The sequence below is a fragment of the Piliocolobus tephrosceles genome, chromosome 21 (genome assembly GCF_002776525.5).
Source record: "Piliocolobus tephrosceles isolate RC106 chromosome 21, ASM277652v3, whole genome shotgun sequence".
Taxonomy (NCBI): Eukaryota; Metazoa; Chordata; class Mammalia; order Primates; family Cercopithecidae; genus Piliocolobus; species Piliocolobus tephrosceles.
The window spans coordinates 11,667,706-11,682,758 of record NC_045454.1 but is presented as its reverse complement, the minus strand read 5'-3'; the positions used below and the strand labels follow the sequence as shown (position 1 = coordinate 11,682,758).

The 15,053-nt window shown below is 49.7% G+C and overlaps 1 protein-coding gene across 4 annotated transcripts in view; it reads left to right on the top strand.

Annotated features, from left to right (window-relative positions):
• Window positions 1-10,910, top strand: part of HIF3A (hypoxia inducible factor 3 subunit alpha) — a 47,472-nt gene extending 36,562 nt beyond the window's left edge. For 2 of the 4 annotated variants that reach the window (XM_026457322.1, XM_026457324.1), the window contains 3 exons: window positions 757-874; window positions 4,474-4,555; window positions 10,527-10,910. In XM_026457322.1, the coding sequence (XP_026313107.1) occupies window positions 757-874; window positions 4,474-4,555; window positions 10,527-10,624 (298 nt within the window). In that variant the 3' untranslated portion in view covers window positions 10,625-10,910. Of the gene's footprint in view, window positions 1-756; window positions 875-4,473; window positions 4,556-8,961; window positions 9,276-10,526 lie in introns of those variants that run through there. The other 2 variants (XM_026457323.1, XM_026457325.1) reach the window with 2 other exon arrangements.
• Window positions 10,911-15,053: the final 4,143 nt, after the last annotated feature.

Sequence of the window (15,053 nt, the reverse complement as noted above, 5' to 3'; positions counted from 1 at the left end):
GGATGGCTGATGGATGGATGGATGGGGGATGGATGGATGGATGAATCAATGGATTAATGGATGGTGGATGGATGGCAGATGGATGGATGGGTGGATGGATGGATGGATGAATGGATGGATGGTGAATGGATGGATGGCAGATGGATGGATGGATGAATCAATGGATTAATGGATGGATAAATGGATGGATGGATGGATGGATGGCGGATGACTGACAGACAGATGGTGGATGGACGGCAGATGGATGGATGGATGGACGGATGGATGGATGATGGCAGATGGATGGCGGATGGATGGATGGATGAATCAATGGATTAATGGATGGATGGATGGATCAATGGATGGATTGATGGATGGATGGATGGATGGATAGATGGATGGATCAATGGATGGATGGATGGATGGTGCATGGCTGGCAGACAGATGGTGGATGGACGGTGGAGGGATGGATGGATGGATGGTAGATGGCTGGGTGGAGGATGGATGGATAGATGGAGGACAACTAGGTGGATAAATAGGTGGATGAATGGAAGGATAAATAGATAGAGGTTGTTTGGGTGGGTGGGTGGGTGATGGATCATTGGATAAATGAGAAGGTGGATTGGTGGATGAATGGATGGATGGACTGGTGGGTGTATGAGTAAAGGAATAAATAGGTACTCAGAGGAGTGAACGAATGCTCGTCACCTGCTTACACTGTTACCCACACTTGCCCAGGTTTGCTGTGTCCTGAGATTCTTGCCTGTTTTCCTCCAGGACCCTGGCCCAGAGCTCAGAAGACGAGGACGAGGGAGTGGAGTTGCTGGGAGTGAGACCTCCCAAAAGGTCTCCCAGCCCAGAACCCGAAAACTTTCTGCTGTTTCCCCTCAGCCTGGTGTGTTGGGGGATTAATGGGATTCTCTGGCCCTCATTACCTAGCCTGCTTAAACCTCCTGTTTTATAGATAGGAAACCAGAGAGAGGCAGGGGCTGGTTGAGGGTCATACAGAAAGTCAGTGGGCCAGCTGAGACTGAAGCCTAATCTTCTAGTTTCACTAATGGGTATTAAAAACCTCTGCAGTAAACCGAGATCGTGCCACTGCACTCCAGCTGAGCTACAGAGTGAGACCTTGTAAAAAAAAACAAAAAAACAAAACTCTGCCAATATATGTAAGATGGCAGTAAGTCAGCTGGGCGCAGTTGCTCACGCCTGTAATCCCAGCACTTTGGGAGGCCGAGGCAGGTCGATCACCTGAGGTCAGGAGTTTGAGACCAGCCTGACCAACATGGAGATACCCCATCTCTACTAAAAATACAAAATTAGCCGGGCATGGTGGCATATGCCTGTAATCCCAGCTATTCAGGAGGCTGAGGCAGGAGAATCATTTGAACCTGGGAGGAGAAGATTGCGGTGAGCTGAGATCGTGCCACTGCACTCCAGCCTAGGCAACAAAAGCGAAACTCCCTCAAAAAAAAAAAAAAAAAAAAAGCAGTAAGTGCAAAGAAGGAAAACTAAGCAGGGTAAGGGGAGAAATGGCATGTGGCTGGTATCTGCAGGAATCTTCTCTGTTCCCATGGGACCCCCTCCCCAAACTAGAACAGGTCTTGGCCTTGGATTACTAGTGCAGAGTTCAAAGTGCAGACACTAGAATCAGACTGACCTGGGTTCAAGTCCCAGGTCTGCCACCCAGTAACTGTGAGACCTTGGGCAGGTGACATCACCACGTGGAGCCTCAGTTTCCTCATCCAGAAAGTGGGAATAGTTACATCTCACGGGACTGCCATGAGAATTAAAGGAAATTAGGCCCTTAGCTGACACTCAGTGGGCTGACCATAAATGGTGTACAAAAACAAACCAAATGGCCGGGCACAGTGGCTCATGCCTGTAATCCCAGCACTTTGGGAGGCCAAGGTGGGCTGATCACCTGAGGTCAGGAGTTTGAGACCAGCCTGGCCAACATGGTGAAACCCCATCTCTACTAAAAATGCAAGAATTAGCCAGGCATGGTGGCAGGCACCTGTAATCCCAGCTACTCTGGAGGCTGAGACAGGAGAACCACTTGAACCCAGGAGGTGGAGTGAGCCTGCTGCTGCACTCGAGCCTGGGTGACAAAGAGCAAAACTCCATCTAAACAAACAAACAAACAAACAAAAGCAGCCTCCCACAGTGTCCCTCCTCCAGTCTCTCCTCAACTATGCATTCTGCACAATGGCAACCACAATACCCTTTTCAAAAGCTGGGACCAGGTACAGTGGTTCCTGCCTGTAATTCCAGCACTTTGGGAAGCCAAGGCAGGAGGATCACTTGAGCCCAGGAGTTCAAGACCAGCCTGGGCAACATAGTGAGATGCCGTCTCTACAAAAATAAATAAATAAATAAATAAATAAAGTTAACCAGGTGTGGTGACATGTGCCTATAGTCCCCACTACTCAGGAGGCTGCAGTGAAAGGATCACCTGAGCCTGGGAGGTCAAGGCTGTAGTGAGCCATGATCGTGCCACTGCACTCCAGCCTGGATGACAGCGCAAGACCCTGTCTCAAAAAAATAAAAATAAAAAAGCCAGCCTGGACTATGTCACTTCTGCAAGGCCTCCCTATAGGACCTTTCATGGCTCCCTAGTGCTTCCAGCAGTGCCCTGGTTCTTCACTCTGTAAAGGGTTGTTTGAATATGAGATGTGGTTGATAACATAACAGTTTACAGGCCAGACGCAATGCCTCATGCCTGTAATCCCAGCGCTTTGGGAGGATGCGGCGGAAGAATCACTTGAGGTATAGAGTTCAAGACCAGCCTGGCCAACATGGTGAAACCCTGTCTCTATTAAAAATACAAACATTAGCCGGGTGTGGTGGTGCACACCTGTAGGTCCAGCTACTTGGGAGGCTAAGGCACAAGAATTGCTCACCCGGGAGGTAAGCCGAGATCGCACCATTGCGCTTCTGCCTGGAGGACAGGGTGAAACTGTCTCAGAAAGAAAAAAAAAACCCTCTCTCTCTATATATAGTAGCTTACACTTACTAAGTGCCTACCATGTGCCAGACACTGACTGCTCTAAATTCCTTGCATGATTAACTTATTTAATCCCCACAACTACTATTGAAATATTCTTGTTACTGTTATACACACTTACACAGAAGAGGTTAAACAACTGTATCAGAGTCTGCACAGGAAAGGTAGCACACTCAGATGGAGTGTTGAGAATTTAATAACAGGACTGTTGAAAAAGGTGTTAACCTAGTGTAGGGAAATCAGCAAGGCTGGTGCAGCACCCTGGGGCACAGCATGGGAAGTGGGCACCAGCCCTGGCCTGAAGGTGCAGGGTGGGGTGGTCACCAGATCCTGCAGCGAATGGAGTCCGGCTAATGAGGGCTGAAACGTTCCATGGAGGGACACCGCCAACTCACAGGGAAGAATAAATACCCCACCTGCTGGTATCTCCTGTGAGCTAACCAACAGGAACACACGGAGCAAAGTTGCACGCTGTTACGGTCCCTGTGCACAGGTCCTCGGGAGAAGGAAGAAGGATAAGGGGGAATGAGGCTCTGGAGGTACACAAGTAGGATGACTGAACAGGAACTGATCCAAAGTCACACCACGGATGGGTGGCCACTGGAGCCCAGTAGCCCTTAATCACTGCGCCATCTTGTCTTTGGATATATGTTTTTTTCCTTCCTTCCTTTCTCTTTTTCCTTTCCTTTCCTTTCTTTCCTTTCTTTTCTTTCTTTTTTGAGATGGAGTCCACTCTGTCACCCAGACTGGAGTGCAGTGGCACGATCTTGGCTCACTACAACCTCCTCCTCCCAGGTTGAAGCAATTCTCCTACCCCTGCCTCCCAAGTAGCTGGAATTACAGACACGCGCCACCACACCCTGCTAATTTTTGTATTTTTAGTAGAGATGGGGTTTCACCATGTTGGTCATGCTGGTCTCAAACTCCTGACCTCGAATGATCCGCCCATCTCAGCCTTCCAAAGTGCTGGGATTACAGGCATGAGCCACCGTGCCCAGCTTCTTTCATTTTTAAAATTTTTTGTAGAGCTAGGGTCTCGTTATGTTGCCCAGGCTGATCTCAAACTCCTGACCTCAAGTGGTCCTCCTACCTTGGCATCAGCCCCTGTGCTTGGCCTTATTTTTATTTTATTTTTATTATTTTTTTAGAGATAGGGTCTCTGTCACCCAGACTAGAATGCAGTGACACGATCATAGCTCACTGCAACCTCAAACTCCTGGTCTCAAGGGATCCTCTCACCTCAGCCTCCTAAGTAACTAGGGCTACAGGCACCTGCCACCACACCCAGCTAATTTTTGAATTTTTGTAGAGATGATATCTCACTATCTTGCCCAGGCTGGTCTCAAACTTTCAGACTTACGTGATCTTCCCAATCCTCCCGCCTCAGCCTCCCAAAGTGCTGTAATTACAGCCGCTGCGCCCGGCCGTTCCTGGGATACTAACGATGATGATGATGATGGTGGTGGCTTTGTCTCTGTCTCCCACAGAGTTTCCTTCTGACAGGAGGACCAGCCCCAGGGAGGCTGCAGGACCCCAGCACCCACCTCCTGGACCTGAATGAGCCCCTGGGTGAGTAGCAACCTGGGTATCCAGAGTCCCAGGGCACCGTCTCCCCTGGGAGGTGCGAGAGGGATGGAGCCATTCCAAAGGTGCTGGGGGACTGTCAGTGCTTGGAGATGACCTTGATGGAAATGGCAGCTCCTGTCTCTTCTGTCTTCTCATGGGCACTGTGGAGGAGAGAGGAAGAGAGACCCTAATAAGTGTGATCATAGACCCGAGCCTAGGTCTCTGGAGCCTGCATGCCTATGATCACACTTTATTTATTTATTTATTTATTTATTTATTTATTTATTTTTAAGATGAAGTCTCACTCTGTCGCCCAGGCTGGAGTGCAGTGGCATGATCTCGGCTCACTGCAACCTCCACCTCCCAGGTTCAAGCGGTTCTCCTGCCTCAGCCTCCCCAGTAGCTGGGATCACAGGTGTGCGCCACCACACCCAGCTAATTTTTGTATTTTTAGTAGAGACGCGGTTTCGTCATGTTGGCCAGGCTGGTCTCGAACTCCTGACCTCAGGCGACCCACCCGCCTTGGCCTCCCAAAGTGCTGGGATTGCAGGCATGAGCTACTGCACCCAGCCGAAAAATGTTTTAAGATGAACAACAACAACAACAACAACAAAAATTAAAGGAAATGTCTTCCCATGTGGCTATGGTGGTGATGCTGCTTCCCACAGCCCCTCCACAGAGCATGAGACAAGCTGTTATTTCCTAGTGCATAGCTTCACTTGAAACCTCCAGGTATCAGCCAGAGGGATCTTTTCAGAGCCTGAATCGGACCCTGGCCCTCCTCTGCTCAAAACCCTTCTATGGCTCCCTAGTGCCCTTCAAAGAAAGATCAAGCTCCTCATTTGGATTCAGATCCCTGTAGGGTCCAGTCTCTGCCACATCTCAAACCACGCTGTGCTCCACACCCTCTGTTTCAGCCACAGTCACTGTCATTCGGTTTATTCTTTCCTTCATGCATGTAACAAATATTTATGGAGCACGCCGTAAGCACCAGGCATGGTTCCAGGGGCTGCGGACTCACTGTGAACAAATTGCACAGAAATCTCTACCCTTGCGGAGCTGACATTCTAATGCAGGAGACAGATCATAACAAAGAAACGAGTACGAGAAAGTGCGCAGGAGGGAGGCTGGGCACAGTGGCTCTGTAATTCCAATGCTTTGGGAGGCCAAAGTGGGAGGATCACTCGAGGCTAGGAGTTCGAGATCAGCCTGGACAGTATAGCAAGACCTTGTCTCTACACTGCCCTTTCGCCCAAGCTGGAGTGCAGTGGTGAAATCTTGGCTCACTGCAGCCTCTGTCTTCTGGGTTCAAGCGATTCTCCTGCCTCAGCCTCCCAAGTAGCTAGTACATGCCACCGTGTCCAGCTAATTTTTGTATTTTTAGGAGAGACAGGATTTCACCATGTTGGCCAGGTCTGTCTTGAACTCCTGACCTCAGGTGATCTGCCTGCCTTGACCTACCAATGTGCTGGAATTAACAGGTGTGAGTCACCGCACCTGGCCTAAAAAAATTTTTTAAATTAGCTGGGCATGGTGGTGCATGCGTGTAGTTCCAGCTACTCTGGGGGCTGAGGTGGGAGGATCACTTGAGCCTGGGAGTTCAAGGCTGCAGTGAGCTGTGATGGTGCCACTGTACTCCAGCCTGGGCAACACAGCGGGACCCTGTCTCAAATAAAAAAGAGTGCAAGAGGGCTGGGTGAGTGTTTTATGCCTGTAATCACAGTGTTTGGGGAGGCTATGGAGGGGAGGATCACTTGAGACCAGGAGTTCGAGACCAGCCTGGGAAATATGGCAAGACCCTGTCTCTGCAAAAAATTTTTAAAAACCAGGTGGGCGTGGTGGCACGCACCTGTTGTCCTAGTTATGGGAGGCTGAAATGGGAGGATTGCTTAAGCCCAGGAGTTCGAGGCTACTGTGAGCTGTGACTGCACCAGTGTACTCCAACCTGGGTGACAGGGCGAGATCCTGTCTCTCTTTATTTCTTTTCACATTTTTATTTTCTTTCTCTCTCTCGCTTTTTTTTTTTTGACACAGAGTCTCGCTCTGTCACCCAAGCTGGAGTGCAGCGGCAGGCTCTGCCTCCCAGGTTCACGCCATTCTTCTGCCTCAGCCCCCCGAGTAGCTGGGACTATAGGCGCCCACCACCTTGCCCAGCTAATTTTTTGTATTTTTAGTAGAGACGGGGTTTCACCGCATTAGCCAGGATGATCTTGATCTCCTGATCTCGTGATCCGCCTGCCTCAGCCTCCCAGTGTGCTGGGATTACAGGCTTTCTCTCTTTTTTTTTTTTAGAAAGGTCTCGCTCTGTCACCCAGGCTGGTGTGCAGTGGCGCACTGTCTGCTCACTGCAGCCTGTGTGCCCCCGGGCTCAAGCGATCCTCCCACCTCAGCCTCCTGAGTAGCTGGGACAGCAGGTGGGCACCAGCACACTTGGCTTTTTTTTTTTCTTTTGTATTTTTAGTAGAGACAGAGTTTCACCACGTTGCCCAGGCTGGTCTTGAACTCCTGAGCTCAAGTGATCCGCTCATCTCAGTTTCCCAAAGTGCTGGGATTACAGGCATGAGCCACTGCACGCACCAGGCCCTGTCTCTATTTAAACAAACAGGCCAGGTACGGTGGCTCATGCCTGTAATCCTAGCACTCCGGGAGGCTGAAGCAGGCAGATCACCTGAGGTGAGGAGTTCAAGACCAGCCTGGCCAACATGGTGAAACCCTGTCTCTACTAAAAATATAAAAATTAGCCAGGCACGGTGGTGGGCGCCTGTAATCCCAGCTACTCGAGAGGCTGAGACAGGAGAATCATTTGAGCCCAGGAGGCGGAGGTTGCAGTGAGCCGAGATCACGCCACTGCACTCCAGCCTGGGCAACACAGCAAGACTCTGTCTCAAAAAATAAAAATACAAACAAATGAACAAAAAAAGAGTGGGAGATGAAAATAAGCGTAATGGGGGAAATGATACATGCAAGGAAAAAGAGTTTGCAGTGGGGGGTTTCAGTTTTAAACAGTATGATCAGGGTGGTTTCATTGAGAAGGTGATAGTTGAGCAAAGACCTGGGGTGAGTCCTGACAATATCGGGGGGAAGAGTGTCCCAGGCAGAGAGAACAGCAAGTGCAAAGGCCCTTAGGTGGGGATTGTATCTGTCTTTTTTGGGGGTAGGAGGGACAGGGTGGGTCTTGCTCTGTTGCCCAGGCTGGAGCACAGTGGTGCAATCACAGCTCACTGCAGCCTTGAACTCCTGGGCTCCAGCCATCCTCCCATCTCAGTCTCCCGAGTAGCTGGGACTACAAGTGCACTTCATCATGTCTAGCTAATTTTTAAATTTTTGTAGAAAAAGAGGTCGGCCAGGTGCGGTGGCTCAAGCCTGTACCCAGCACTTTGGGAGGCTGAGACGGGTGGATCACGAGGTCAGGAGATCGAGACCATCCTGGCTAACACAGTGAAACCCCGTCTCTACTAAAAAAATACAAAAAACTAGCTGGGCGAGGTGGCGGGCGCCTGTAGTCCCAGCTATTTGGGAGGCTGAGGCAGGAGAATGACATAAACCCGGGAGGCGGAGCTTGCAGTGAGCTGAGATCCGGCCACTGCACCCCAGCCTGGGCGACAGAGCGAGACTCTGTCTCAACAAAAAAAAAAAAGAGAAAGAGGTCTTGTTGTGTTGTTCAGGCTGGTCTCAAACTCCTGGGTTCAAGTGATCCTCCTGCCTCAGCCTCCCAAAGTGCTGAGACTGTGCCTGGCCGTCTCTGTCTTATTTGGGGAAAAGCAAGGCCATTGTAGCTGAAGCAGAGAGGAGAGAAAGGTGAAGGCTGACTGTATGGAGACTCTGTGGGGCATTGTGATGGCTTTAAAGTCACCTTGCTGGAGGAGGCTGCCTCAGGGCCTTTGCATATCCTGATTCTTCTGCCTGGAATACTTTTCTCTCTGTTCTTTGCCATGTTACCACATCCTTTAGATCTCAAATCAAATATTACTCCTTACACAAAGCCCTCCCTGACTTCATATGCTAATGGTTTATAACAATCCATAATTACACAGGCCTTTGGGTCATTATTTGATGACTGTCTGTCTTCTCCTTTGGGTATGAGGCCTTCAAGGGTGGGGGCCAGGGGTGTCTGGGTCCCTGCTGTACTCTTCTTTGTGCACATGGGTGGGCGGTGGTTGAGGAAGTTCACAGCACGTATCTGTGAATGAGGAGCTAAGATTCAGGCACTCGTGCTGTGTCTAGCTTTGTGCTAAATCTTGTATGTACCTGATCCAATTGGTGCTTCTCACTGGAATGTCGGTCCTACAAGAGCAGGGAGATTCATCCATCCTGGTCACTGCTGTCTCTCTAGCACCTGGCACAGTACCTGACACAAAGTAAGTGCTCAGTAAATGTGTCGGGGTTTTTTGTTGTTGTTTTTGAGACAGGTTCTCACTGTGGCGCCCAGGCTGGAGTGCAGTGGCACAAACACGGCTCATTGCAGTCTCGACCTCTTGGGCTTAAGCAATCCTTGTACTTCAGCCCCCACAAGTAACTGGGACCACAGCCATGTGCTATCATGCCTGGCTGACATTTGTATGTTTTGTAGAGACGAGGTTTCGCCATGTTGCCCAGGCTGGTCTTGAACTCCTGAGTTCAAATAATCCACCCGCCTTGACCTCCCAAAGTGCTGGGATTATTGGCATGAACCACCGCGCCCAACAGTAAATATGTTTTGAATGAATAAACTCTCATAAATGAAGTACGTGTGAGTATCCTGGTTTCCCAAGTAACAATAGCTGACTTAACTGATTTTTCACCAGTACGTTCAAAGCACCTTCCATAGATTTACTCATTTATTCCTTACAACAGCCCAAGAGGGAGGTGCTGTTATTAGCCTATCTTACAGATGAGGGAACTGAGGCACAGAGAGGTGAAGTCACCTGCCCCAGGTCACACAGCAAGTAAATATCAACGCCTGGATTCAAACTAGGGCAGCGTCTGGCTCTGGACTCGGGTTCTTCACTGCAGTCCTGAACACCCCAGAGAGGTTCAAAGAGCGGAACGTGCCCAAGATGTCACTGCCGTTTGAATCCAGGCAGGCCTCCCTCGCCACCCAGGCTTTTAAGTCCCAGGAAGGGGAGACGGGTTGGTGTGGGATCTGATGAGGTTTCTCTTCAAATAACCCAATCAATCTTTTATTCTTTCATTCATAGTACCTCTCCCCACTGCCTTTTTCCCTTTTTCTCCTTTTTTCCTTTTCGCCTTTTTTGAATGCCCAGACACGCCACAATACCAGGCGTTATCTATACCAGCTCACGTTCCTTTCCTTATTTAAAAAAAGGACTAACTTTCTAATTCATTACAGACACCACTTCCCCTTTCCTCTCCGCTTTCTTTAACGTGCCCATCTTATCTAAACAAATCAAATGTTTAGCCAACCGAAATTAGTTTAAATTGTATAACCCGACCCCAGCCAAAAAAAAAAAAGTACAAAAGCAAGACTTGCGTCAAAAATAAAGGCTCTCGTGCCCCTTTGTTCAAGCGTGCTCTCATGGTAGCTAGCCAAAGAGGCACCCCTCTGCGCAAAAGTAAAATTACTTTACTGTCCGGGCGCGGTGGCTCAAGCCTGTAATCCCAGCACTTTGGGAGGCCAAGACGGGCGGATCACGAGGTCATGAGATCGAGACCATCCTGGCTAACACGGTGAAACCCCGTCTCTACTAAAAAATACAAAAAAACTAGCCAGGTGAGGTGGCAGGCGCCTGTAGTCCCAGCTACTGGGGAGGCTGAGGCAGGAGAATGGCCTAAACCCAGGAGGCGGAGCTTGCAGTGAGCTGAGATCCGGCCACTGCACTCCCGCCCGGGGGATAGAGCGAGACTCCATCTCAAAAAAAAAAAAATTACTTTACTAAAAATCCTTTGTTTAAGTGTTCAGTTTCCTTAAGATTTTACACATTATTTCAAACATTGGGGTTATGGTTGTCCTCTGATTTATCTTTGATCTTTGCAGGCCTGGGCCCCTCACTGCTCTCTCCGTACTCAGACGAAGACACTACCCAGCCCAGGGACCACTTCCAGCCAACGGCAGGCTCGGCCCAAGCCGACTGAGCCGCCTCCTCTCCCCATCTGCCTTATCCTCCCCCAGAAAGGACCTCAACCACACTCCAAGCCGGCAGCCAACGCACAGGATGGGGATACCAGGAGAGGGGCCCCTCTCCTCTCTATGTGCCCCCTGCCCACCTCGGGCCTACCTCAGCTCTCACCCCTCTGCCTGCTCCCAATCTGGGGGCTCTTTGGGGTGGTCTCAGCTCAGTGACCTCTGGGAGGGGGTCCCTGGCTCCCTCCTCCTCCTCTCAGGATTTCTCTTGGGGTTCTCAATACTTGGTTACCTCATGATCCCTCTCTGCCTCTCTTGGCTTTATTTTGGGGAATTAGGGGTGGGGAGGGTTGGCGGGGGGGGGTCCTATCTGTGTTTCCAGGTTCTGGGGAGAACAATGATCCACAGGTCAATGTGATCACGTTTCCTTCTATCCTTCTTATATTATTATTTTTATTTTTGTCAATTTCGTGATATGGTTTTTAATCATGATGAATTGCCTGGGGTCTGTAAGAATGTGGGACTCTGATCTTCACCCCTCCTCAGGTGTCAGTGGGGGGAGGCTCTGGGCCAGACCTCACTCCCAGCGACTTCCAACTGAGGCCAAAGCCCCCCAAGCCCTGCCCGCCAGCTCTGCCTGCCCCTTCCACTCTGGGCTTCCTGCTGCGCCCAGCTTTGCCCGGACACTGACTTCATTCATGGTCCTCCTACTTCAGGGGCAGCCTTCTACTTCCTCTGCTTCCAAACTATGCAACCTCCAACCTGCTCCAGTTCCAGACTGTATAACCTCTGACCTGCACTGGTTCTAGACCACACTACCTCCAATGTGGTCGGCTTTAGATCTGCTCCTCCTCCTCCTTCCTCCTCCTCTTCCTCTCTTTCTTCCTCTTTTTTTTTTTTTTTGAGACAGAGTTTTGCTCTGTCACCCAGGCTGGAGTTCAATGGTGCAACTTCGGCTTACTGCAGCCTCCACATCCTGGATTCAAGTGGTTCCCCTGCCTCAGCTTCCCAAATAGCTGGGACTACAGGCATGCGCCACCATGCCCAGCTAATTTTTGTATTTTTAGTAGAGACGGGGTTTCACCATGTTGTCCAGGCTGGTCTGGAACTCCTGACCTCAAGTGCTCCACCTGCCTCAGCCTTCCAAATTGCTGAGACTACAGGCGTGAGCCACTGTGCCCAGCTAGGACTCACATTCTCTAAAATCCCTCTGCTTCAGATTTCACCATCTTCAGCTCTTTCTAGTTCTGGACCTCACCAACCTCTCATTCTGCCTGTTTTCAAACCTCACGGTCCCCAAAAATTGTCTGGTTCTGGGCCTCGCAACCTCTAACTCCCTCTGGCTCTACAGTCTATGACTACCAGATTCTTTTGGTTCTAGAATTCACTAACTTCCTCTGGTTCTAGACCTCTTTCTATAAATTAATCTCTCTTGTTCTAGATCTCACACCCTTCAACTCCCTCTGGTTCCAGCTCTTATATTCAGTGATTTCCTCTGGTTCTGAACCCCCCAACGCCAAGCTTCCTGTTGGTTCCACTCCTCTTGATTGGTAATACATTTGGTTCCAAATCCAGACCTCTTAATATCTTCTCTCTTTTTTTTTTTTTTGTCGTCCAGGCTGGAGTGCAGTGGCAGGATCTCGGCTCACTGCAGGCTCCGCCTCCCGGGTTCACGCCATTCTCCTGCCTCAGCCTCCTGAGTAGCTGGGATTACAGGCGCCCGCCACCACGCCCGGCTAATTTTTTGTATTTTTAGTAGACACTGGGTTTCACCATGTTAGCCAGGATGGACTCGATCTCCTGACCTTGTGATCTGCCTGCCTTGGCCTCCCAAAGTGCTAGGACTACAGGCGTGAGCCACTGCGCCCGGTCAATCTCTCTCTTTTTTTTTTTTTTTTGAGACAAGAGTCCCACTCTGTCATCCAGGCTGGAGTGCAGTGGTGCAATCTCGGTTCATTCCAGCCTCCACCTCCTGAGTTCAAGTGATTCTTGGGCCTCAGCCTCCCAAATAGCTAGGATTACAGGCGTGTGCCACCATGCCTGGCTAAATTTTATATTTTTAGTAGAGACAGTGTTTCGCCATGTTGGCCAGGCTGGTCTTGAACTCCCGACCTCAACTGATCCACCCGCCTCAGCCTCCCAAAGTGCTGAAATTACAGGAGTGAGCCACCACGCCTGGCCGGACTTCTTAATTTCTAAATCACTTTTGTTTTAGACCTTATGAGGTTCAGCTTATTCTTCTGCAGTTCTCTATACGCAAGACTCATTTTCCCTCATCAAAAACAAGTACAGAGAGTTTGATGTGTTTATCTTTTTTTTCTTTTTTTTTTTTTTCTTTTTTGAGATGGAGTGTCTGTCTGTTGCCCAGGCTGGAGTGCAGTGGTGCCATCTAGGCTCACTGCAGCCTCGCCTCCTGGGTTCAAGCGATTCTCCTGCCTTAGCCTCCCAAGTTGCTGGAATTACAGGAGCCCACCACCATGTCCAGCTAATTTTTTTTTTAATTTTTTAGTAAAGACGGGGTTTCGCCAAGTTGGCCGGGCTGGTCTTGAACTCCTGACCTCAAGTGATCCGCCCACCTCAGCCTCCCAAAGTGCTGGGATTACAGGCATGAGCCACCATGCCCAGCCCTGTCCTTATCTTATAATAACCAGTTCTTCTAGAACCGGACGATGCTCTAGTTCTCTTAGATTCTGAACCTCATGACCTGCACCACTCACTAATTCCAGACTACGCAACTTCTAGACAGTGCTACCTCCAGGGTCCTCTGATTCAAGATCTGGTGATCTGCTGTTTTTCTGGTTCTAGAACTGACTTACAAGTGCCTTCTGATTCTAGACCTCATTCCGTAAGTTCCTTTGGCTCTAGACTTCATTTCCAGCTCCTCCTCACTCAAGATCTGACTCCAAATTACCCTGGGTCTAGAATTCAGCCTTCAAATATCTTCTGATTTTAGACTTTGCCTTATACAGTTCTCTGGTTTTACATCTTACCACCCTCAACTCCTTCTGATTCTAGATCTTATGGTTCCCAAATCTCTCTGGTTCTAGAACTCAAGATTTTAGGCTTTTGTTTTTCCTTTTATTAAAAAAAAAAAAAAATACAGACGGGGTTTCGCCATGTTGCCCAGGCTGGTCGTGAACTCCTGAGCTCAAGCAATTCTCCCTCCTTGGCCTCACCAAAGTGCTGGGACTGCAGGCATAAGCCACTGAGCCCAGCCAGGTTTTTTCTGATTCTATGCCTCATTCTATAAATTCCTCTGCTTCTAAGCCTCACAGCTTCCAGCTGTCTTTGATATCAGATCCAAATTCTTCTGGTTCTATAATTCAGCCTCCAAATGCTTCTGATTATGGAATCTAGACTTTTCCCTAAAGATTCCTCTGGTTCTGAATCTTATAACCTTAACTCTCTAATTCCAGACCCCACCCTCCTAAATCTATTCTGGGCTTCCCACCCCACTGAACTTACCCCAATTCCTTCCTTCAGTCTTAAGTCTTCCCATTCTAGACCCCTCCCCTCTAGGCTGTGCTGCTCCTGGACTTCATGCCTCTCCATTCTCATTGCCTACAATCTCTGGGCCCCAGAACCCCCTCCACTTCCCACCCCAGCCCTCCACACATGCACTTACCTTGACTTTACCCCATGTTTGGGGCACCTGGGGCTCCCTCACCCCTTGGGTGGTTTGCAGTCCGAAGACTTCTCCAGACGCACAGGCACATGCACAGGCACGGCACTGTCTGCATATCACCGGGTGGGGAGAGAGGCCAGGACCCCTCAGCTCTCTGCCACCATCTGTGTGCCTCCCTTACCCCCCAGCTTTCTTTCTACAAATGGTGCTACTCTTGGTCTCCCACAGGAAAAGGCCTCCCCCTTCTTAGCCCCATTTACCCCCTTTGTGGAAGGCACTGCTTGCTCTGTTTCGTCAGGGGGTGGCCTATCCAGATTGGTGCTATGGGGGTGTGTGACCCCTACCTCCTCCCTCTGGAGGTGATGTGGACCCTCAATGGAGGGAATTGTGCTGGGCTAGGGAAAGGGGAGGAACTAGACCAGACACACTGGCTCTGAAACTCACCAATCTCTATACCACTATAAAGACCTCACCTTGGTAGGCACCAGAACTCTGTGTTGACTCATCTTTTGGATCTCCTCTGGGAGTGTGGGTGCACTGGTGGCTGAGTGGCTTTTTTTTTTCCTTCCTTCCTTCTTTCTTTCTTTCCTTCCTTCCTTCCTTCCTTCCTTCCTTCCTTCCGTTCTCTCTCTTTCTTTTCTTTTTTTTCTCTTGGAGTCTCACTCTGTTGTCCAAGCTGGAGTACAGTGGCACATTCTCTGCTCACTGCAACCTCCACCACCCAGGTTCAAGCGATTCTCCTGCCTCGGTCTCCCAAGTAGCTGGGATTTCAGGCATGCGCCACCACACCCAGCTAATGTTTTTTTTTTTTTTTT